Genomic DNA, 24,629 nt, shown 5'->3' with positions numbered 1-24,629 from the left:
AAGACGAGCTGGTGTTTCAATCCGCCTTCGGCGCCTCACATGGGCGGCGCTTGGGAGCGCATGGTGCGCTCAGTAAAAACCGCTATGTCTGTCATCGCAGACCATCCACAGCATCCTAGTGACGAAGTTTTGGAAACAGTAGTTGCAGAAGCCGAGTCGATTGTCAACTCTAGGCCATTGACATACATTCCGCTTGAGTCGATGGAAGAAGAGTCACTGACGCCAAACCACTTCCTGTTGTTCGGTACAAAGGGCGTTGCACAACCGGAAACATCAACAAAGGTGGAAGGAAGTGCCTTGCGAGACAGCTGGCGTCTCGCACAATGCTTGGTAAACCACTTCTGGGCCCGCTGGATTCGAGAGTACCTACCAACTTTAACCAGGCGTACAAAGTGGTTTGAACCTACTAAACCGTTGAAAGCAGGAGACCTAGTCATCGTTGTGGAGGAGAGTAAACGGAACGGTTGGTTAAGGGGTAAGATCGTGGACGTTATTAAGGCACCAGATGGACAAGTTCGGCGAGCAGTTGTACAGACGAAGAATGGAGTAATCAATAGACCTGCAGTAAAGCTAGCACTCCTGGATCTTCAGACACCTGGAGACGGTCCGGAACTTCACGGGCAGGGGAATGTTACGAAACCACAGGGCAGATTCGTTCAACAGACAGATGAGTTCAGTTCAGTACCACCCGGTGCTGTCAATTCGAGCAAACATAAATGTCAGTTGCGCAAACGTCAAAACATACCCTCGTGTGCTGGACTGTCAGATGGAGCATAGATTTCACACGAGGAGTTAAGTGGTAGGAGATCTGAAAGCTCTATAAAATAATATAGTCTGCTATTAAAACTTATTTTTACAATTACTTAAATACTAGTTAAAGGAGTGAATTTGAGATTAAACTAGGTAACTATAATTTAACATGCATACAACTTAAAAACTATGTGAATATTTATGCATAAATTAGTATAGATACTAAAGCTAACAGTACGGTTAATTGGCTAGTCTATGCTAGTTATCACAGATTTGCAAGACAAGTAAGTTCTATTCATTTAAATCTAGCTTAAAACTAATGAATTTGTTAAACCTAGAACAGTACAAACACCCATAAAAAAAGAAGACTTTGTTTCGGAAAAGCGTGGAAGAAGCAAACGAAAATGTAAGCTAACCTATATTTAAAACAGTATGCAATCTAATATAATAAATTACAGCTTTGAAGCTGCGTGTTAGCTGCTATCAGGACGTGTATTCTTCCCAATCCGAACAGTGGGATAGGATCATTTTCACGAGTTGTTCCGGATACAGGATAGCATTGCGATCGGTCGATACGAAATGTGGTCGGAGGCTGGTTTTCCTGGTTTTTGGATGGCGATGACCTTCACTTGCCTCCAATCGTGTGGGACAATGTTACCCTCAAAAAACTTATAAAATAAGTTCAACAAGCGTCCCTTGGCAGAGGCTGGCAGATTCTTCAACAAGTTGAATTTGATTCTGTCTGGCCCTGGAGCTTTATTGTTACACGACAAGAGAGCAAGTGAGAAATCCATCATCGAAAAAGGTGTTTCGTTCGATGAGTCAACTATCGAAGGATACAATCGCTGAAAGGAGGGGCCATTTAGCAGTCAACTGCTTCAGAAATGTTCTTATTGTAGGGAGAAAAACTACCATAAGACTTTTAATAGGATCAGTTATATTGAAAGTTTTTATTATCCAGTCCACTATGTCCGAGAGTTTGATAATTCCACAGCACTGAAATTCTCGAACTGAAACAAAGGAACACTTGGGATTTTTGATGTTCCTGGAAGTGCTGAGAACTCCTTCTCTGAGCTTAATCCTCCGAGACCAGGCGCTACTTGCTTCGGTTTGGTTGCAACACTTCCAATAGATGTGATTTTCGGAGCCTCGTCAAGGGATACCTTCTGGCCTTTACAAGGAACTTTAGGAGAGGAAATGTTCCTCCTCTTCCTATAACTTCTAGGCACCCTAGATGTAGATGTTCCCTCTTGTGGGTCATCAGCCTCGCCCTCGTTAGGAGGCAAGTGAGCATAGATGTTTGTTGAGGATGGTGGCGTAGCTTTCTTTAGCATTTCTGCGAAAGAACGTTCGGATCGTCCCGCAAGGGAACGTTTTAGTTTATCCCCGCGTAGTTTGTACGCGGGACATGCCGAGATATCATGTAGATTCTCTGCACAGTAAGGACACTTCTCAGCATTCTTACTGCACGAATCATCCAGATGATTCTCACTGCATTTTCCACAGCGGGCCTTTTTGCTAGAATGGGTGGCTGTGTGACCCAATTGTTTACACTTTGTGCAATTCATGACCCGCGGTACAAACAGACGCACAGGCAGACGAACCTTGTGCAAGAGGACGTAATTTGGCAAAGCGGTACCAGCGAATGTCACCCGATAAGAGTTTGATTGGGGTAAGTTTTTGAACCATCCCTCGCAACTACTACTGAGTGCAAACGCTTGCACTCTAGTATTTTCACTGGCTGAAGCAAGCGGTCTCTAAAACGGCCAACCCCGTACTCCAGCAGATCCTCGCATGTCAAACTCTCAACGGTGACAACGCCTTCAGACTGTACTTTTACAGCTGGAATATACACATAGTAGTCCTTCGTAAAGTGCTCGCAGCAAGCAATATCGTTTGCCTGCTTTGAATTAGCCAACACGACCCTCACCCTGTCTGAGCGGACCTTTCTTATTTCCTTCACAGCCGAGATTCGTTCCGTCAGGTTTTTTGAAATCTGTAATAGAATCAGCGATTTTGTTTTGGGCCGAAAGAAGACCACAAAGGGACCGGTCGAGAGCTCTGGATATTGTTTGGGTCGGGGGAGAGCCATCAGAGTGAGTCATCGACACCGTCAACGCACGGGGTTAGCACCCACGCAGACAGGAAAAAGCCGTAAATGTATCAAAAAGGTAGATTTCACTTATCTGTATATTCGTTTCCCACGACGCACCAGTCCAGCCTATATAGCTGGTTTTTGCTCAATCCTCACTTTGCGAACAAAAGGCTGAGGAATGCGACCTATCTGTTAACACACGCACGAAAAAAGAACAAAGTCCAAAACCTCGAAGTGGCAGAGAATGCGATAACCTTGAACACGGATTAGTACTGTTCTTTTTCGCACGGACTGGAAACAAAACACTTGTAGCTCGATCGAGCGATGCATAGAGACTGGGAGACCATATTTTTCAATATTAAGAGCCCCAGTACTCAAGGGAGAGCAAGGAGTTGAAGGAAGAAAGTTTAGAAAACATGGAAAAGGGTGATATGAGAAAGCTTAGAGTTTACCGGAGACCCTTTGTCTGCTACCGCAGAAGTCAGGATCTTTTGGCATTAGAAATGCGAATCACCTGAGTCTGCGGCATATCCGGACGTGCGTAAAGTTACTTGTCGGTTCCGACAGCATGAAGTACAAAGTTACTTAACTCTCGTCCGGACATGCCGCAGACTTCCGTAGAACCTTCTTTGGTGAGTTCTGAAGCCCGCATGATAGTGTGGACTAATGGGAAGGTAGCTTCGACGACCAACATCCTTTCAGCCCGAATGGGCTTTGAATACCGATGGTTATTTGGCTTCTTCCAGACCCCTTCGCTTTTGTCAAAGAAAATCGTGATGTGCAAGCAATTTTGTTCAGCATTTCGCCAGATCTATTCTTTCAAACTGTGCTCTTGTGAACAGCTACCGGTCTACCTGTTCGCCTTTTTGTACCGCGGGGCATGAACTGCTGTTGCAAACAATGGAGCCATAGAGTTACCCATTGTGGAAACAAGGCACGTTGTGAAAAATGCGGTGAGGATTATCAAATTCTTTGCTTCTGTGGAGGGACTCCGCATGAACTGTCGACATATCTCGCATATAAATTATGCGGGAAAATCTGAAGCATTCTTTTGAGGAACATTCCGAGAAAAAATGCTAAAGATGGCTACGCCACTGGCCACTATTAAAAGCGAGATTCTGACAACCCCATTGAGGGCTTCTAATGTGTCTATAAATTTTCGAAAGAGAAGAATCATTTCTTCTCCTAAGCTTCCTCATAAAGGCCTGAGAGTGTCCCTTGATGGGTGCTGTTACAAAACCCACGTAAGTGCGTCAGTTCTCTTATTTTCCTAGGTTTTGCACAATACATTTCCATTATATAAAACCTCGTAAACTTCCGACGTAGATCTTCCACAATTTTAACATTATTTGCCAGGGCCGAGAAAATACTTTGTAGAAGCGTTTTGAAAATCAAAACGTGCTATTATTTTAGTCGGATTAGCCTTTATTCTGTACCAGGTATTGGAGTTGTCGCTTATCAAGCCCGAATCAAAGGCAAAAACTTCTTGATATTGTTTCCATATACATCGCACCTCAGCTGGTTCTAGAAGACTTCAACTCCCACGATATGCTACGCGTCCATTATATCCGAAACAATCGAATCAAACCAAGAAATTCTTCCAGTGGTAGCGTACAACATTTTAACAGGCTTGATTCTCGACACTGCGATTAAATGTTAGACGAAACGAGTACCCGGCGCGAATAACCGTTGACGGTCTCCCACTCCGTGGTGGTAGAGAGTGCACAGAATTGGACGCGCAAAAGTCGTACAAGGACTTGCTGAACGTCGAATCAGCCGATTTTTTTCCGAAGATACGCGATGTTAGAAATGCAAATGAAAAACTTAATGAAGCTGAAAAACGCGGTTATTGGCACCGGTTCGTCGACGGATTAACGAGAGAAACTATGTTTCGTTGTGCACTCGATTCAACCTTTGATCGGAATACACGGAACCAAGAATCATTTTTCGGCGACAACAGCATTCCATGTAGATCCACATTCATACGATAGACGTTTCGCGATCAAATGATAATACTGTATACAAACGTAATGATTGTTTTTTAAACACACAAATTTATCTGACAGCAAAGATGCTCGCACTAAGCATTGTAGTGCGCATATCACTAACGTTTATCAGATGATGACAGCTATGCATCGCTTCTATGCTAATTAGTATGCCTGCAGTGACGAGGGCGATCATAAAAGAGGCTGTGGTGCAATCATTCTCTCCACAAAACTGATTGTTTTATATTTACCTATCAACGACAATGCCCACATCGTTACAATACCAAGCAGGCTCTCCGTTTGATGGAGCGTGGAAAGCACTTGTTTTTCCTGGGGAAATGGGGAGTTCCTGAGTGCTTTGTCTGAACAATCGCACCAGATTACCAGTTACAAATTTTAGTTTGAGTTCTTTCACATTGCTCCATTCCAGGTAATGAAAAAGGCGAAACTTAGATTAGAATGGTTGATAAATTACTGGTCAATGCGTAATATTGACTCGGTGATTCGCCACAGTGGTCCTTTGCCTCTTGCCCAGTAACTCCTATCCATACCTCCCCGCGGTGCCAGCTGGGGTACGAGTAACCATAGGAAAGATCGGGCAACCAACCCCGGTGGGACCATGGTCGTATGCTGACAGGGAAGGGGGGCTCCTCTTTTCGGAGGGTGAGTCCATCCGAGCGTGTGTTCCCCACGTCAGGGGCGGCTCAAAACAGCGTCTTTTCGCCATGTTAGGGGCGGCTGATGTATCGTCCTCGTGTCAGCGTGGGACTCTAAACAGAGCTGACACGATGGTCCTCCGGCGAGACAGGGGGTCGGGGAAGGCCCAGCAAGCCGACCTGGAAAACCAACCGTTACGAACAATGCAGAAGAAAATACGAATCGGAACAATTGGCAAAGACCTACGCGACGAAATAAGGACTACGATTGGAAACTCGGAACATGGAACTGCAGGTCACTCTGCTTTTCAGCTTTCGACAGGATTATCTACGACGAACTCCAACCACGCAACTTTGAAATCGTAGCAGTGCAGGGACTTTGCTTCACAGGACAAAAGGTATGGAAAAGTGGGCATAGGGCGGCTACTTTGTACCAGAGCCGTGGCACCACCAAAGAGCTGGGAACCGGATTTGTAGTGCAGGGTCAACACGTTGGATGGACGCTGGACGATCAACGCAAAGATGTGCAAGTTGAGGATCAAAGGCCGTTTCTTCAACTACAGCATCATCAACGTATACTACCCACACGATGGGAGAAGGGAGGTGTACGACGGCTGTTCGCAACGGAACGTGAAAATCGTCATCGGTGATATGAACGCTCAGGTAGGTCGGGAGGTAATGTTTAGACCGGTAATCGGGTCAAACAGTTTGCACACCGTATCGAATGACAACGGCCAACGATGCGTGAACTTCGCAGCCTCCCGTGGCATGGTAGTCCGAAGTACCTTCTTCTCCCGCAAAGATACCCACAAAGCCACCTGGAGATCACCTGACCAACGCACTGAAAACCAAATCGATCGCGTTCTAATCGACTGGCGATTCTTCTCTAATATCACCAACGTTCGTACCTACCGCAGTGCGAATATGGATTCGGTCCATAACCTAGTTGCAGTATGCATGCGCTCGAAACTCTCGACGGTGTACATCCCTCGTCGTAGTCGGACCACGGACCAAATATTCGCGATTTGGCTGGTTTTGCAGAAGTGCCGCAAAACAACGTGCCCACACATCATTTGTTCATCGATTTCAAATTGGCGTATGACACAATCGATCGAGATAAGCTATGGTGGTCCTTTACGGCCACGAGACCTGGACTATGCTCGTGGAGGATCAAATAATTATTCTTGTTACAAAATGACAAATCGTATATCTAATCTTTGAAAATATTTCTTACTACCTGCTTTAGTCTGAATACAATTGCATTGAAAATTTTATATATCCATCTGAATTCCTTGTAATCCAGCCCGGAATACTGAGAATTCAGCAATTGTGCTGTCAATTTGACAATTTGAAAAACTAAATTTTCAGCAAAGCGAATCTGTCAAACAAGTTCAATTCAAATTGCCCATTTTTCGGCATCTTGTATTGCTGAAACTTTCAGCTGATGAAAATTCAGTAAGTGAGTGTCGGATTTTGATGCGACGAAGTCAATTCCCATAACTAATTTACCCTAAAACTAGTCCAAGATAACTCACAAAACTTCCAATCTCGAAATTTACCAACCATTTCACTTGTGATAAACTATAGCTATGAATCTTTCAAACGGATTCATTAGGGTAAAAGCAGTATATTTCGCCACCCTAGACAAGAGTTTGCCCAAGAATGGTTCCTTATTAAAAAAGTTTATGTATTTTATGTTCGATTCGAACACATTATAAAAATCTAACCTTCATTTCGACCATTAGATGCTATTTTAGTGATTAGTATTAGCAATCCCTTTAAAAATTGTTTTTCGTCATGCTCTATATGATTTAATTTTCGCCCCTCATTTTTAATTTTCGCCATGGTTTAGTGTCAATTTTCGCCATTCTTAACAATTCAATAAATTTAGTATATTTCCTACACATTTTAATTTAATGACAAATACAAATTTACAAATGGATAATCAGGAACAATTTATAAGCCAAGACCCAATTTTTAACCGAGATATTACATAAGAAAATTAGCACTATTAGAAATTTTAAGAACATATGCAATTTCGCCAGTGGTGTTAATTGAAATTGTGTTGATTTTAGCGTTCGCCACCTTTTTAATATGAAATTGTTTTAAGAATTTAGTATTTCCAGACCAATAAGTTATGAAATTGTATAGCGATTGCTCGAATTTAGTTGAAACAACTCTTCTTTTTAACCGGTTTAACGTTTGTAAACCTTTTTTTTCCAGATTTTCCTGATTGTGATGTTTTCCTTTGCGTCGAAAAATACAGCACTACTGATGGATCACTTTTTGGTTCAATGAATATTTAACTGATTTGTTATTTGTGTTTTCATATTAATTTCTGTAATGTTGTAATAGTTTTACAAGAAGTGTTGTTCTTACAAAAGCTGATTGTTTTACCACGGTGGCGAAAACTAGAGCAGTGGCGAATTATAGTGCTTTTTCCCTAGTCATCATTAATCATTTATTATGCGAGTTTGGGGAAGCCCCTCATGAAATGAATATGTGATTAATTTCCGTTGATAGATTAGTCAGGTCTACAGCATATACGACAAGTTAGCTAGCGCGCACTGTATTAATAAACGTGTAGGCTTGTTTGTTGTTGTTTGCAATTTATCGGCGCTACAACAGATTGCCTTCCCTTTTAAATATACTAGCAGAAGTATTTTCTCCTATCACGAATAGATTCTTTGCACATTGACTGGAAACACTTCATATTTTGCCGTTGCATTTTCAATTATCAATTTCGCGATAATCCAAAATCGATCATTAAATCAATGTAGATAGTCCTCCTTTCTATTTCGTTTATTATCAACAGCTGTGTGATTGGGGAGTAACGATTTGTCCGAAATTTCCTCTCGAAGTAGGCAAAATTAACAAAGCTGGCTTATACATCTTATAAGGGTAAAGGTTTCAGCGTGAAAAAAACACATTTTTTGCGATTTTTTTTTAGAACTTTGCGTGAAGCAAATTTATCAAAACTTTTGTACATTATAGTGCATCATTTCAATAACACGCTGTAATGTTTCTTTGCAAAAATATTGACAAACGACTCGGTGACGAAACTTTTTGTAGAACGTTTCTGGAAAATCTTGAATTGCTGTATCGATTTTGTTGACTATTTTCGGCAAATTTGAGACTAAGAGAAACGAAAGCAATGAAATTGAAAGACGGATAGGTATTCTAGAGCGAATCAGTTATAAACTTAGAACGGAAAACTAGAACTAGGCAGGCTCATATGGGCATGATCGAAAGGAAATGTGAATCATGTTTTACCGCCGGCCTCGGCGGTAAAACATGATGATGAGTTATGTTATACCATAAACCATGCGGTAGACTTGGGTGCAACGCCCAACTCCTACTCTGCAGAAGGCAAAGAATTCTTCACATTTCCTTTCGATCATGCCCATATGAGCCTGCCTAGTTCTAGTTTTCCGTTTTAAGTTTATAACTGATTCGCTCTAGAATACCTATCCGTCTTTCAATTTCATTGCTTTCGTTTCTCTTAGTCTCAAATTTGCCGAAAATAGTCAACAAAATCGATACAGTAGAACTTTGCGGCAATTAAAACATAGTAACACAAAACCCTGAATTACGGTGTTACCTGCCATTCAAAAACTACTTAACCGATTTCTTTCAAACTTTGCAAACATATTCTATGTTAAAAATACCTAACCCCTACGTTGAGTTTTTGAATTGATTTTTCATTTAAGGGGGGGTTTACTCATAAAAAGGCGTAATTTGTTGTGAAAAATAGTAGTTTTTTAAATGAGTAAAAACCCTTAATTGAAAACTTATCTCAAAAACTCAACGTAGGGGTTAGGTTTTTTGCATGCAAAGTTTGAAAGAAATCGGTTTAGTAGTTTTGGAATGGCAGGTAACACCGCAAATCATGTTTTTCCAGAGACGTTCTACAAAAAGCTTCGTCACCGAGTCGTTTGTCGATATTTTTGCATAGAAAAATTACAGCATATTATTGAAATGCTATACTATAATGTACAAAGGTTTGGATTAATTCGCTTCACGCAAAGTTCTAAAAAAAATCGCAAAAAGTGTTTTTTCTTCATGCTGAAACCCTTACGCAAATAAAAATAAATGCGATTTTGTTTTAAATCTCAAAAAAATTGAAATGCAAAAGTTGTACAGTATTCGCGCATTACTGCCTTCTTCTAAGAAGTAAAAAAATAGTATTTTTTACCTTCTTCAAGAATCTCAAACGTATGCATTTCCCTTTACAGGCAAGTGAATAAATTACCCATTTTATATTTTGTTGATAGAGTCCAAACTATGCATATTTTACTTAGTTGTGTGGAGTAGAAAGTATGCAGATTCTAACGAATATTCTGTTTACACAAAAGAGAGTAAAAACAATATATTCATTTTATGGGTAATCTCAGTTTCCCACCAAAATGCGAACTTCGTAGTAATACAGTCGTGATTCGCTGGTTGGACACTTTTTAACTGGACCGCTTTTTAGTTAGACCTCTGGTAGTTGGACCATTGTCCAACTAAAAAGCATTTGAACTCCAAAATCTTATGTCAAATTTACTTTGACAATCAATCTGACAATATTTAGAGATGTAAACAGATGCATTTACTCTGTCAACATCTCTTTTGGAGAGTTTTTGACATTTGTCAGTCGGTCCAACTAGCGAATCAAATTCGTTAGTTGGACAAGGCTGGAGCCCAACCAGCGAATCACGACTGTAATAAAGTTTGTTGTGATTACCGATGATTTTTTTTTCAATTTTCTTCAAGCTGTTACGTCTGTTTATCTGTGTCGCTTTTTTCAGGAGTTAATTTCAGTGACAACTTGACAGATAGTGCTTGTTTCATATATGTACCACCCATTTGATGGTGGCGCTAGTATGGCTTCTCTGTACGAGTACCATGAACAACGAAACCAAAAGTTTCAATAGAAAAGCATGTTTCTTTACGTGTGTTATGAACGCCGTCAATGCGGCTAGAACAACATTTACAAAAAGCGTATTCCAAAATGTGGATAAAGGAAACTATTATTAGAGAATAATTTTATCCCTAACTGGATACCGTCAGCAATGTTACATAAATCTTATTATAAATTTAGCTGAAAGTCGTTGTTTTTAGCAAACGACTCACCTCCTTCTTAAAAATGTTTTAGTTTTCTTGTAATGTGAAGTTTGTAGTTGGTAAATCAATGTATTGGTGCTTTTTCTCGAGAAATATAAATGAAAATCATTTTTACCAATGAAAGTAACTCACCAAGCTTAACAATTCGTGAACCTACGACATCTTGTTTCAAGTTCATTAAGAACGTCAAGAATTCTAGTATTTTGATCGGGAAAATAAACAATACATGTAGGATTTTCTACCTATTTATCAAATCTGGTTTTAAACAGAATTTGTGTGCTTTTATTCTGATTCTGGCAGCAAACCGGTAGTGCTCCGTTTCAGCAAGAATGCTGCCAGGAATGTACAATTTTGTTCGACTCCTGTCAGAGCTTTGTTCGACTTTTGCAATTATTCTAACCGGCAGATATTGCGATGGTTTTGGTACGGATCCCTTCAGAATTATTCTAGCAATTTACTCCAGCCTGATAGAAACCTAATGGAACGGTATCTACCGGAGGATTTCATGCCTGGAGAAATGTTGATTAGTTCCGGAATATTTTAGGGAATTCCAACATAAGTGGAAGTGGCTCGATTTTGAAAGTCATCTAGTATTTCCGAAAATCGAATTTATTTTATTTTGGATTTTTTAAATTTAAAAATGGAATCTATGTTTCTGTTTAGGTATAGCGGAATGAGAATAGCTTCTGATTTGAACAGCGAAATAAACTTGCTGATAGAAATGCCATAATTGTTTATTTTTTACGGATATGGAAAATAATATATGGGATGCGCCTTTTTCAAATGTACGAACATGGCCACACACTTAAAATCCATTACCTACCAGTAGGTAATTTTAATTTGCTGTCCTTATTTCACTGCCGGAAAACGAGGGAGAGGGAATGATTTTTTACTCAAAATTAATGGATGAAGTTTAGTCGGCTTTGGGTGAATATCTCATTATTTTTGGGTAAATTTGGACTCCCTCTCTTTCGTTTTTCGTTGGAGGAAGTGGGATGCACAGATTTAAAATTACCTACTGCTAGGTAATGCAAGTTTTCTGTGCAGACGATTTAAAAGGTTTGACGTTTGACTCAACTCGCCTGTGCTAATTGCCCCTTGGAATAAATGCAATTTGCGAATGCGATTTAGAGGCAATTTCAATACTTAGACAAATTTTCTGGCGGCTGAAATGGACTTGGTTGTTTTTCGCGTTTTTCAAACATGGCGGTTCATGTTTGGCTTAAGCTTAAAATTGTTTTTTGAACATTTGGTGTGTTCTCCCTTGTACTTTGTTTGTCTAGTGCACTTCATTTAGCCAAAGAATGTGGGAAATAGTGGAATCGTGTGTAAGTATAGTAGAACAAGATCTTTGACCTAGAGTCTTAATGAACGTCAGATTGTGGTAAGTTTTGGAGTGCAATACCAATTTCACCATTGATTCTTCCTATAATTTGGTGGTGATTACCTAGTATACTGGTAAGTATATGTGAGTAGAAAATGAATCCGAAAATAAGTATTATTTTTAATTTTCATATTAGGCAATTAAGGGCGATTAAATGGCGCGTTCCGTGGGCGATTTAAGGGCGGGTTGGGCGGCAAAAAAATTGACGGCGGCAAATCGCCCAAATGTTGCATTTGAAATAGCCCCCTAATTGCCAGCAATTTGCTGGCAAATTGAAGGGCAATTAGCGCATCTGAGTTGGCAAATAGCTCCCCGTTAGCCAGCAACTTGCCCTTTTTGACTGGGATATTAGTCAAGTTGTCCCCGGGCTGTAATTTCATGACATTCTAAGGGCCAATTTCTTCACCCTCGCTTAGCGCTTAAGCCAGGTTTAAACGTACTGGTAAACCTGGTTTAAAAGTTAAGCGAGGGTGAAGAAATCGGCCCTAAGTGGTCCAAAATACTGCTATAATATAATAATAATAATTTTCATTTACTTTTTTGCGTTGAAAAATATTTTAAAAGATACTTATGTATTTTTAATGTGAGCTGCATCGGAGAAAACTATAAAGACTACATATGGCTAAAGCACAAAAGGTAGAGTGTGGCCATAAGGAAGAAGAAGATATATGACGTATCCATAAACGAGCATGAAATTTGACGTACTTCTTATGGGCGGAAAGAGATTTCGATGAAGAGTATAAAAGGAACCGGAAAATGTATCTGACATTTAGGTTGCTAGTCATGTTCACGCATCAAGGGATAAGACAGTTTAAAAAAAGGATGCACTGAACATAAATTGCTCTCTCATTATTTATATTGTGTCAAATTTCATGCTCATTTGGATACGTCATATGTTTTCTTTTTCCTCATGGTCACACTCGAACTAGAGTGTTCTACATATGGCTTCATAACCCCATTCAAATTGGAACGTGAAACTAAAGATCATGCTTATACTACGTTCACACTACGAGTAAAACCTGTTTTAACGCTATCTTGATGACATAGTTCTTGTTGCTAATTATTATAATGTGTTTTAACTATGCAGTGTGAACGTAGTGTTATATAGAGATGCGCGAGGGTTTGACCCGGAGACTCCAGTTTTTGGAGGCAATCTCCGGTCCGCCGGGTTTTGCCTCAATTTGTCTGGACTTGGTGGGATGGCACATTTTTGAACTTTTATAGTACAAATTCTTCTGGTGTTATGCTGTCTGCTCCTGCAGCGGTCCTTAGCTGTTGATCAGTGAGGAAAGATTTACTTCTGTAGACTACAGCGATAGTGGCTGGTACTCTCGGGTTCCTTGCGGTTAGCCGGGGTGAAATTCTACACCCATCTAAACCAACAAAACTGTTTACTAACGCGAAAAACTAGTGTTCACAAAACAAAAAAGTGAACGGAAGAATATAGTGATACGCAATTTACTTTGCCATTACAAAAAACTCAACAGTGAATTTGAGTCAATTTGGTGATTTTCCAACCAACCTAATCTGACGAGTTATTGATGGAATGAAAAAGTTGATATTTATTTCTTTTCATCTCAGTAGGTAATAATAATCGATTAAATTTCTCTAAAATGTCAAAAAATCATTCTGATTTAAATTTCTGTCTGATTTCAGTCTATACTCATGTTTTTGCAGTCTATCCTAGGTCAGTAAAAATCTCCGGTTGAAAGCCTCACTAGAGGTGGCAACCCTCCGAAGACTGAAGCCAAAAAGTTCCAATCGAACCCAAAACAACGGTTACAATTAAAGACGCTGAATCCCTCTGGATAAAGACTCGCCATCTCAATCTTATTCTTATTATTTATCTGTGAATGTCATTCCAATCGAGCACGAGACCTGTCAAAAGACCTCAATCCGAAGAAAATCGCTTCGAATCCTTCTGGAACGAGGGCCATTGACAGATCTCGTGTTCGATTGGAATGACACTGACAGATAAATGGTAAACAAACGATTGACGTGTCGAGTCTTTATCCAGAGGGATTCAGCGTCCTTAGTTACAATGTAAACAAATATGGCGTTTATATGAAGTAAGTCGTGGGGAGTATTGATATTAAAATAAAAAAATGCATATAATTATGTTTACATACGAAAAGTGTAAACTTTATATACATACATACTAAATACCATTTGACACGATAAAAAACGAGTAAATTCAATCACATTTAAAACTATACAAGCCAACCCAACTATTTGACGACTAATGTTTCAACCTCTATATTTCTACATCGTGGAATATATTCTCTTTTTATCTTAGCTCTTTTTTACCTCTTATGAATTCTGCCACATGGGCTACTGACTGACATAATTGTAATTGTAAACAACAACTAATCACGTTTCTTGAGTTTTGAATCAACGAAGCAAATTTCAATTTTTTAGTTTTTTTTATTAAATACTCAAAATATTTCAATTCATACATCAATTACTATTACTAATTAAGTTCGACAGCTATGGCAGATGAAGAGGAATCCAAAGAGTATCGCTGGGAAACAGGATACGAGAAAACATGGTAAACTATATTGCATTTTTAGCACAGACAGCATTGTAATATCGGTTCTCTGTTCATCAGGGAAGCAATAAAGGAAGACGACGATGGCCTGGTGGAGGGATCTGTGGCTGAAATTATTCAAAAGGCCAAACGTAAACGGCAAGCAATGAAAAAGGGCTACAGTAAACTAGGAATGATGCGACATTTATATATCATACTGGATTGTTCGGAAGCCATGACCGTTCCGGATCTTAAACCGACTCGGTTTATCTGTTCGCTTAAATTGTTGGAAATATTCATTGAGGAATTTTTCGATCAAAATCCAATTTCCCAGTTAGGGTTGATTGCGTTGAAGGCAAAACGAGCAGAGAAAATTACGGAGTTGGCCGGTAGTTGCCGGAAGCACATTAAAGCGGTTAGTAATTTGAGTAAAATCAGTTTAATTGGAGAGCCTTCGTTACAAAACGGATTGGACTTGGCATTGAAAACATTGAAGATGGTGCCATCCCACGCAAGTCGAGAAGTTCTGGTCATTATGGGTAGCTTGACTACATGTGATCCAACGGACATTCACATCACCATCGATGCTTTGAAGGCAGAAGGAATCCGCTGTTCGGTGGTAAGCCTTTCTGCAGAAATCCGCGTGTGTAAGTTTCTCTGCACGGAAACCGGAGGAGTATATGCAGCTGTATTGGATGATTCTCATTTTAAGGACCAGTTACTGCAACATATAGACCCGCCACAAGCTGGAAATCAACAAGAATGCTCCATGATTAAAATGGGATTTCCTCACGGAAAGACGGAAGAAAGCAAGGATCCGTTGTTAACTATGTGCATGTGTCACATAGACAGTACAGACGAACCGGCAAAGCTAACTTCTGGTGGCTATCATTGTCCGCAGTGCTACAGCAAATATTGCGAACTTCCGGTCGAATGTGCTTCCTGTGGGCTGACTCTCGCTTCAGCCCCACACTTGGCACGATCGTATCATCACCTGTTTCCAGTGCCCGCCTTTCACGAGCTGATGTACGGACAGCAAACTGCCAGTATGTGCTATGGTTGTCGAAAGCTGTTCACTGAATCTGCTGATAAAACCGTTTATCAGTGCAAATCATGCGCGCAGATGTTTTGCATCGATTGTGACATATTCATTCACGAAACGATGCATTCTTGTGTAGGATGTACGACCATACCGGCTTCTGTGCAGGCTCTACATGCCCGAAAGCCAGTAGCACCAACGCATAGCTTATCGTTAATTTAAAGCACGCACATTAAAGATTATAAGATTGGTCGGCAATAAAGAAAATTTAAAAAATGTTACTTTTTTCAATTTTATTAGCCAATTTCAAGACATTTCAAAAAGTGACCTTAATAACACAAGCAACAATTCAAATTCATAACTACATTATGTTTACGAAATACAACTCAAGTTTGTGACCAGGACGTTACTAACGTGATTAATGAAAGATAGTTTAACTATTAGGAATTTCGGATACAACTTAGACCAACTCGCCAATAGAGTCCCATTCTGGGGATAATGGAAACATCCGGTCTCTAAAAAAGCGCGGTTTTTTGAGCGGAGCAGTATATTCCCGTGGACTGCAATTTTGCATCTGCTCGCTTGGCTCACTATGAATCTCGACTTTCACAATATGTTCAATTCTGCAGCACGGCCCCCTATGAAACGGTGTAGTGATATAAGTATGTTTCAAGATTTACTGCTACGAGTACAAACTTACGGAAAACAAGGAGAGTAATAGTCTTCATCATCACTCACAATCTCCGGAAGCGCAGGAGGTGTAAAGTCGACACAATCGGGCATATTTGAAGATTTTACTTGATAGGGTAATATTTCAAGATCTAGCAACGACTGCGGAGACAATGATGGCACATCTTGTGTTGGTGGCAGAGATTCGGGAGACGGAATCACACTGGGACATGTTTCAGCCATTGAAAGGAATCCATTCATCTCGTTTGGGTCTTCCCACGATCGCAGGGAATTTTGCTGACGCAAAATCTCCATATGGACGTCGAGCATGTATGATGTAGTATTCTAAAAAAAAATATTCCATTCATTTGCGTAATCATAATGCATTAGATTCGCTCCACTTTCATTTAACTCTAAAAGCAGATGTAACGCGCTGGTAAAACTGATTTCAAAGTTAAGCTAGGGTGAAGGAACCGACTCTTAGTAAACATACCGTTTCGAAATCGTCCAAATATCGATAATTTTCCTCGTTGGTTCGATAATCATGTTCGGATTTCTCCACAGCTAAACATATATCACGCATCTCCTGTAATCGCATTCGCGATTGGTACATGTTTCTGTCTAAATACATAGTGATAATTTATCTAGAAAATCAAATCGTTATTTTAGGATAATTACCTTCTAACATTTTACGTAGAGACTGTCGCTCCTGCTGAATAGTTTGCATTGATTCTTTTCTGGGAAAATATTTCCCAATTTGCATACGAGATTTTTTAGGCATGTTGTTAACGCAAACATTATTAACCGTGTCGTGTTCTCATGCTCATTAAATTATTTCGGTTTTAGGAATGGGCGACAGAGATGCCAGGTACTTTTTTCAAATGTCTGCAATAATAATTTTAAAAGTCTGGGAAGAACAAAAAATGTGAGGAAAGCTAGTGTAACCAAAAGCCTTTATATTCAAAAATCTGCAAATATCTGCAACCAAACTCAAAAATCTGCAAATATCTGCAACCAAACGGTAAAATCTGCAAATACCTGCGTCATCGAAAAAATCTGCAGCTCAAATTAAAAGTCTGCGAATTTACAGACTTGTCTGCAAATCTGGCATCTCTGATGGGCGATGTCGATGCGATTTTTCCAATATCGATTTTTTCAGATTGAAAAAACCCAGTAAAGTTCAGCCGGAAATGAACTAGAATTCTGGCTGGTTCCAGTTCGTCCACGGGCTCTAGTGACACAACCGATTCTAACTAGAATCGGTTGTGTCACTGGAGCCGGTGCACGAACTGGAACCAGCCAGAATTCCAGTTCATTTCCGGCTGAACTTTACAGGGAACGATTTTTTCAACCGATCTTTTCGGTTCGATGTCTGACAACATCGATTTCTCGACAAACATATGATTACGGCCTAAAAGCCAACTGTCAAAATCCACTTTGAATGGAAATTCCAGACAAACCGTTACTAGTCGAACAAAGTTCTCAAAAGATTATGAAAGAGAAAACTTTTCTCTTTCGTTTACTACCAACATCTATGATTGGCGTGTAACGGTTTGTCCGGAATTTCCATTCAAAGTGAATTTTGACAGCTGGCTTTTAGGCCGTAATCATACGTTTGTCGAGATTTTATTTATTCAATAAAATCGATTTAGTGAAATTGATTTTTCTTTTAAAATTCCCATTAAAAATACGCGATTTTTTCGCGAATCGATCCTTTTACCTCGAAAAAAAAACGATTTGACAACATCGATTTAATCGAATTAAAAAGATCGATGTAGCAAAATCGATTTTATTTTTCAAAATGCTCAACACGGCACCACCCAGTTAAACTCATCCCGGAACCGGTTCGGATTTCTGAATGGAGTCAGAATCGGTTGTTGCATTTGATTTGGAATCCATACTGACTCCATTCAGGATTCCGAATCAAATTCCGAATGGTTTGACGGGCACTAGAGTTACTACACGCAGAAAAATGTACTGTATTCATTCAACAAAATATTGGGTCCTCAACAAATATGTTTGTTATCTGAGGGCTAACAAACATTTTTGTTGATTTCAACCCGGAATGTTTGTTAATTCTACTATCGTGATAGTTATTACCGTCACGCACAGAAATTTTGCTGGTTGAATTAACAAAATTGTTTGTTAAATTCAATTCTTGTAGTTTGTTGAACCAAAAATCATATTTGTTTTATTAATAATCTTGTTTGATTGAATCGTCCATGATTGGATTCAACAAATTATTTTGTTGATAGTGTGTAAATTTTATTAAAGTGTAAACGTAATTCACAGTGTAAAAGTGTTTTAATTTTTCATGCGGCTAAAATACCCTCTAAGAACGGTTGGTTTCAAAATTGTCCAATAAAGGACGTTCGTTGGACGAATTTGGACAACGTCCAAATAACCGTTCAACAAACGTCCATCGTTGGACCCGTGTTGAACGATTTTGAAACAATTTTTTGGACGTCTCAGTGGGTAGTTTAAGAATTTATTGGCGATTTGCGGCAAAGCCAAAATTAGTCATGCGACACCTATGATTCAGCTCATAAACTGGCAAAGTGATACAGTTTGCTTTTTTTCACCCGTAAGTGAGTCGTAGCTTACAACAAAATCTTCATTATCTTCTCGGAAAAAGCTTACCACAGCCAAAATGTGAATGAAACGAGTAAGAAATTTAGTTTTATTTGCAATTATTCTGAAATTACAGCCATTTGCAACTATTTGACTCATACATTTCTTCAAAATGTAATCGGGGTATTATTGTGGTTATAAAAAATCGTTCCATAAATAAAGTTCCAACTCGAAACCGAGACCCAATCAGTACCAATGTCAAACTCCTTCATATTTTGAACTACGTAGGAGATTCAGTGAAGACTATCGGAGAGAAGGATCGGCTGTGCATGATACAAAGCTGACACTTTCCTATTAGCCGGATATATTCTTTCCTCGCCTGATCTGGGGAGTATCATGAATTTACACCATCTCATGAAGGTTTAGCTTAACTTAGGACAAGTGGGAAATGCTGTTGCGGCGGCTACGGTGCTCAACAAATTACATTTCGAAACAGCGCGCATATAGCTCTGCGAATAATATTAGAAACCACAATGTTTTACACTCTTTTCGCAAGATGTTTACTCATCATCTTATAAGATGATGGTTTTTCTTCATATTCATAAACAATTATCAACAAATTGATCGGTAATTTGGTGTTTAAAAGTCATTTTTTACCAATGTTTACAGAAAATATATACACTATGACAGAACAGAATAAAATCAGCAACACTTTTCTTCCAGCGCTATCTGCGAGCGGTTTCAACGTAGAATCGCCAATTAGCCGGATATATTCATTCCTCGCCTGATCTGGAGAGTTTCATGAATTTACACCATCTCATGAAGGTTTAGCTTAACTTAGGACGAACGGGAAATGCTGTTGCGGCAGATACGGTGCTCAACAAATTACATTTCGAAACAGCGCGCATATATCTCTGCGAATAATATTAGAAACCACTATGTTTTACACTCTTTTCGCAAGATGTTTACTCGTCATCTTATAAAATGATGGTTTTCCTTCATTTTTATAAACAATTATCAACAAATTGATCGGTAATTTGGTGTTTAAAAGTCATTTTTTACCAATGTTTACAGAAAATATATGCACTATGACAGAACAGAATCAAATCAGTAACACTTTCCTTCCAGCGCTATCTGCGAGCGGTTTCAACGTAGAGTCGCCAATTGACGGACCTTTCGTTATGTATCATGGGATGAAGAGGTTTCTTCGCCACTCAGTGGCATAGTGCATAGATGACACCATTGAGAGCCGAATGGTTTTAATCTTAGCAAAGAGCTTATCAATTACACAGTTAGTATTTGATCTACCATTATGCGATTGTAGGATCTCTAACAAACCGGTGGTTAGTATGGGAGTAATTTTTTTTCATCCACCGTTTTGCTTTGTACTGGGCTATCCAAACCTATAAACCATTAGTGTGCTGTCTAGGGCTGCCGGCGGATTCCCAAATCATCTGTAGAGATTGTGGAGGCGTAAAATTTAGACAGGATCGAGAAATATTGGCAAATAGTGGCGAAGTGATGACCTTTACAAAAAGCAATAAAGTTTGAAATTGTAGCTGTATTGTTTGTTTGCAATCCTACGTTCCAATATCATAAATTTGGTTACCAACCTGACTCTTAAACGTGTTTTATTAATCCGACGGGATATGAGTTTGAGTCTAGGGGTAGATCACTCTAAGAATGTATAACAAATTTGCATCAAATTAGAAAAAATGCATTTAATTTCCATTTTTGCATCAGCTTGGCACTCCCTCGCAGAAAAGTTTGTTTAACAAACGTCCTACGTTGATCCACTTTGTTCGACGTTTTGTTAAATGTAGGGCTAGTTTTTCTGTAGGGTTTTGACGTCTTACACGCAACGCAAACCACATTGCAGGCAACGCAAAAACATTGCACGCAACGCAAAATACATTATGAATTTCTATTTTGATGGAAAGAAATGCATTTAATTTCGCTGATTTTTAAAAATGCATCACAACCCAAGTAACCAATAAGCATTATAACGTAGCGTAATATCTGCTTTAGATCCACATATAAAGCTGTCCTAAAAAGCCGTGAAGCCCTAAATACTTATTTAATGCCGATATTATGCCAGAAAAGGCGAAATATAGTGCTATTATTGTGCGGAGATTGACAGCTCGTTTCTGCAGTACTAATGCTATTATATAGCAAAAGCGTACAAATGTCAAATTTGAAAGCCTTATATTGGCACTACTAATGCTATTAAAAAGCTTCAGTTGGTTGTCATTGTCCGCCATGGTTTTAAAACCATTTCTTATGTTTTCTTTCGGTATGATGAGCAAAAATGAAAAAATTTAAAATAAAATATTCTGTTTAAAACCGTAATTGACTCTGTTCTAATGCATTGTAATGAATATCCTTAATGGGTTTTCGTTCTCACATGATATGAATGTTTACGAAAATTACCTTTAGTAAGTCTCGAACTGAGGTACCTTGCCTCGTCCTTCACGGTAAGTGCGCTGCGTTTGCTTCCTGGACTATATTGCATATGTTCGATTGAAATGAAATATGCCGAATATAATCTTCAAGAAGAGTTGCATAACATATAAACCCACAGCATTACAATAGCATTATATCAGCTTTTTATATGCTCTATAATGGCATTAAATGCACTTGTAAAGCTTACATGCTTTAAAGATCCTTGAAGCATGTACGCGTTATATCAGCTTTATATACGCATATAGAGCAAGCTATAATGCTATATGTCGGCTGTGCAGTTATGCATTATTGATGCTAATAAAGAGCTTTATTGCATTGTTAATGCTGTAATGGAGTTTCAATGCAACATTAGTGCAAATGTATAGCCAATATAGTGCAATGGCTTAATGCTTATGGTTACTTGGGAAGTGATCTGCCCCTAGGTTTGAGTACTAGGGGCAGACCACTTGTGATGCATTTTTAGAAATCAGCGAAATTAAATAAATTTCTTTCCATCAAAATAATAATGCATAATATATTTTGCGTTGTGTGCAATGTATTTAGCGTTGTGTGCAATGTATTTTGCGTTGCGTGTAAGACGTCAAAACCCTACAAAAAAAAACTAGCCCTACATGCAACAAAACGTCAAAGAAAGTGGATCATCGTAGGACGTTTGTTAAACAAACTTTTCTGCGAGGGGGTGCTTAAGTTGATGCAAAAATGGAAATTAAATGCATTTTTTCTAATCTGAAGCAAATTTGTTATACATTCTTAGAGTGATCTGCCCCTATTTTGAGTACGTTTTCTATTGTTGAAACATACACTCAGCATAGTTTTTTGCTTTTGAGTGTTTGAACTCAAAACGGATCCGATGCTGGTCGTCCGCAACTGGTTGGTGTCTACAAATTTAAATTTGAGAGGGAGAGGAGGGGGTGGTTTAAGAAGCAAAATATAAAACCAACAACAACAACCATCTTCTTTGTCGTCAACGTAACGACACATACACAAAACATACAAACTGTAGAGCAATGGAATGTGAAAGGGTTGGGAAAATGAAAGAGAGAGAGAGAGAGAGAGAGAGAGAATGAGACTACTGGGCCTCTACAGCGAATAGTAGAATCACTTCCGCTTATCATATCGACCAGGAAGGAGCTATCAAAAAGTTGTAGAAGTTATTAAAGTTTAAGTTGAGTTTGAGTTTATGAAATAATTAAAGTTATACAAAAGGTGAAATAAATAGAAAATCCTACGGAAGGTAAAGATTTTCCACCAAAGTAAGCCCAAGTGTTCGTAGCAAGTTCTCTCTTTCATTCCCAGGATCAAGACCCAGCAAGTTTCGCCCAGCAGCCATTGGAGTAGCTTTTTGGTCCGGGTCAGCAAATTCCCGCGAACGTCCCGCAAGATCCTTGGAGGAGCCGAAAAGCGATACAGTCGTGATTCGCTGGTTGGGCCACACCTCTGTCCAACTAACGAATTTGATTCGTTAGCAGAGATGCCAGGTACTTTTTTCAAATGTGTGCAATAATAATTTTAAAAGTCTGGGAAGAACAAAAAATGTTAGGAAAGCTAGTGTAACCAAAAGCCTTTATATTCAAAAATCTGTAAATATCTGCAACCAAACTAAAAAATCTGCAAATATCTGCCCCATCGAAAAATTCTGCAGCTTAAATTAAATGTCTGCGAATTTGCAGACTTGTCTGTAAATCTGGCATCTCTGTTCGTTAGTTGGACCGACTGACAGATGTCAAAAACTCTCCAAAGGAAACGTTAGTAGTATAATTGCATCTATTCACATCTCTAATAATTGTCAGATTGATTGTCAAAGTAAATTTGACATAAGATTTTGACATTCAGATGCTTTTTAGTTGGACAATGGTCCAACTAGCGGAGGTCCAACTAAAAAGCGGTCCGGTTAAAAAATGTCCAACCAGCGAATCTCGACTGTAGTTAGATCTACAGCCTGCGATAAACCTCCTCGAACGTACTGTAGCACCCCTGAAGCGAGAAGCCACCCTGCACGCGGGGCCAGCCAGGCCCGAGCAACCCGCCTTAGGGTGCAGCAACGACGAGTTCGCCATCCACTAGTTCGTCGTCCACGAGTCAATCGTCCACGAGTTCGTCATCCACGAGTCCACCGTTTCCAACCGCGATCGCGCATCCGCCGGCCGGCCAGCAGGTAGTCGTTCCACACACACACACACACACACACACACACACACACACACACACACACACACACACACACACACACACACACACACGATTGTAAGTAGTTGTAATAAAATAAAAAGTGTTAAAGCAATGTTTTTACTGATTCAGCCAATAACATCCTCAGAATGTAAAAGTAATGACCGTGCATTTTGATCATTTGATTGGCGTCCATGTCCGTGAGCCTGCGAACCTCAAGCTCGAGCTAGCCAACAAAAGTGGCCTTTGGAGTCCACCCCAGACGGTCCCCGTGGCTCTAACAAGGGAATAGAGGCAACTAAATAGCGGGTCCTTCTGATCCGCTAAGTAACATATTTGGTAATTTCTGAATAATGGGCCGAGAGTTGATGAACTTTCAAGAGAACTTCGTATTGCATTCCCTGATGCCAAATCGTTTACGAAGATTTATTGCAATGAATTTCGTGAGTACATATTTAACTCAAAACACCCTTAAAATATATGTATAACCAGATGAAAACATTGCGTATTTGTCCTGAAATGGGGAAAATATTGATTCAGTGTGTGCAAAATATCTCGTTACATCTTACTTTCATCACAGTCTATAGAGAACAGTTGCGCAAAGAGTGAAGTCAAAAAAGCCTACCTATCGAGCACAATTGGAATACATCTCTGATACCTCTGCAGCAAAGTTTGATTCTAATTTTGCTCGATAGGTAGACTTTTTTCGGCTTCATTTTCTGCACACTCTTTGCGTACCTTTATACTAGGGCCTTTAACTTTCATGTGTACGTAGCCAACAGCAAGAATCCGTTATCATAACTCCAAATCGCAACGCTCAATCCAAATTGTTATTACTTGTTATCCATGAACTAGTAAAATATCAAAACTTTTTTTTAGCTTTTAAATAGTAACCATAGATACGTATCATAAAGTTGTTAATGATTCGTCAGTGCAGCTAGTTTTAACACTTTTTCATCAAAGTACACAGTCACTCTGACAGTGTACCTTTATTGGTGTACCTGGGTTATAAAATGTGTCCTCGAAAAATCGTTAGAGCATTCCGTATTAACATATTTGTAACAAACAGGTTCGAAGAAACAAAAAAAATTATTATTAACCAAAGGAGTGAACAACTGAAAGAACAAATATTGTTAGTTTTTAACAAAGGGAACAATTTGATCTAACAAATTTTATTTTGTTTCAACAATGTTTCTATTTAAAATGCAAACAGAAGTA

At 39.3% G+C, this 24,629-nt stretch overlaps 3 protein-coding genes across 3 annotated transcripts in view; 1 reads left to right on the top strand and 2 right to left on the bottom strand.

The window, feature by feature from the left end:
- The window catches only part of LOC131687988 (high affinity cationic amino acid transporter 1-like), a 400,280-nt gene that overhangs the window by 118,382 nt on the left and 257,269 nt on the right, over positions 1 to 24,629 (bottom strand). The window lies entirely within an intron of this gene.
- Positions 14,349 to 15,823, top strand: LOC131687991 (general transcription factor IIH subunit 2-like). Its single transcript, XM_058972110.1, has 2 exons — positions 14,349 to 14,524; positions 14,585 to 15,823. Exons 1-2 carry the CDS (start codon positions 14,466 to 14,468, stop codon positions 15,762 to 15,764), a joined length of 1,239 nt encoding a protein of 412 aa, XP_058828093.1. The 5' UTR covers positions 14,349 to 14,465; the 3' UTR covers positions 15,765 to 15,823.
- LOC131687993 (uncharacterized) lies at positions 15,821 to 17,043 on the bottom strand. Its single transcript, XM_058972112.1, has 4 exons — positions 16,890 to 17,043; positions 16,705 to 16,832; positions 16,243 to 16,556; positions 15,821 to 16,180 (listed from the first exon to the last, which is right to left on the bottom strand). The coding sequence occupies exons 1-4, from the start codon at positions 16,990 to 16,992 to the stop codon at positions 16,003 to 16,005; spliced, it is 723 nt and encodes a 240-aa protein (XP_058828095.1). The 5' UTR covers positions 16,993 to 17,043; the 3' UTR covers positions 15,821 to 16,002.

Source organism: Topomyia yanbarensis, chromosome 3, assembly GCF_030247195.1.
Source record: "Topomyia yanbarensis strain Yona2022 chromosome 3, ASM3024719v1, whole genome shotgun sequence".
NCBI classification, from domain to species: Eukaryota; Metazoa; Arthropoda; class Insecta; order Diptera; family Culicidae; genus Topomyia; species Topomyia yanbarensis.
Note: the sequence above shows the minus strand (reverse complement) of the source record. Positions and strands in the feature narration are given on the sequence as shown.

Bases quoted from the DNA above. Each gene is read 5' to 3' on its own strand.
- LOC131687993 (XM_058972112.1), bottom strand. From the start codon at position 16,992: ATGCCTAAAAAATCTCGTATGCAAATTGGGAAATATTTTCCCAGAAAA. The intron at 16,833-16,889 runs GTAATTATCCTA...CTATGTATTTAG, and splicing joins TCTACGTAAAATGTTAGAAG to ACAGAAACATGTACCAATCG. The intron at 16,557-16,704 runs GTATGTTTACTA...ATTTTTTTTTAG, and splicing joins ATTTGGACGATTTCGAAACG to AATACTACATCATACATGCT.
- LOC131687991 (XM_058972110.1), top strand. From the start codon at position 14,466: ATGGCAGATGAAGAGGAATCCAAAGAGTATCGCTGGGAAACAGGATAC. The intron at 14,525-14,584 runs GTAAACTATATT...TCTGTTCATCAG, and splicing joins ACAGGATACGAGAAAACATG to GGAAGCAATAAAGGAAGACG.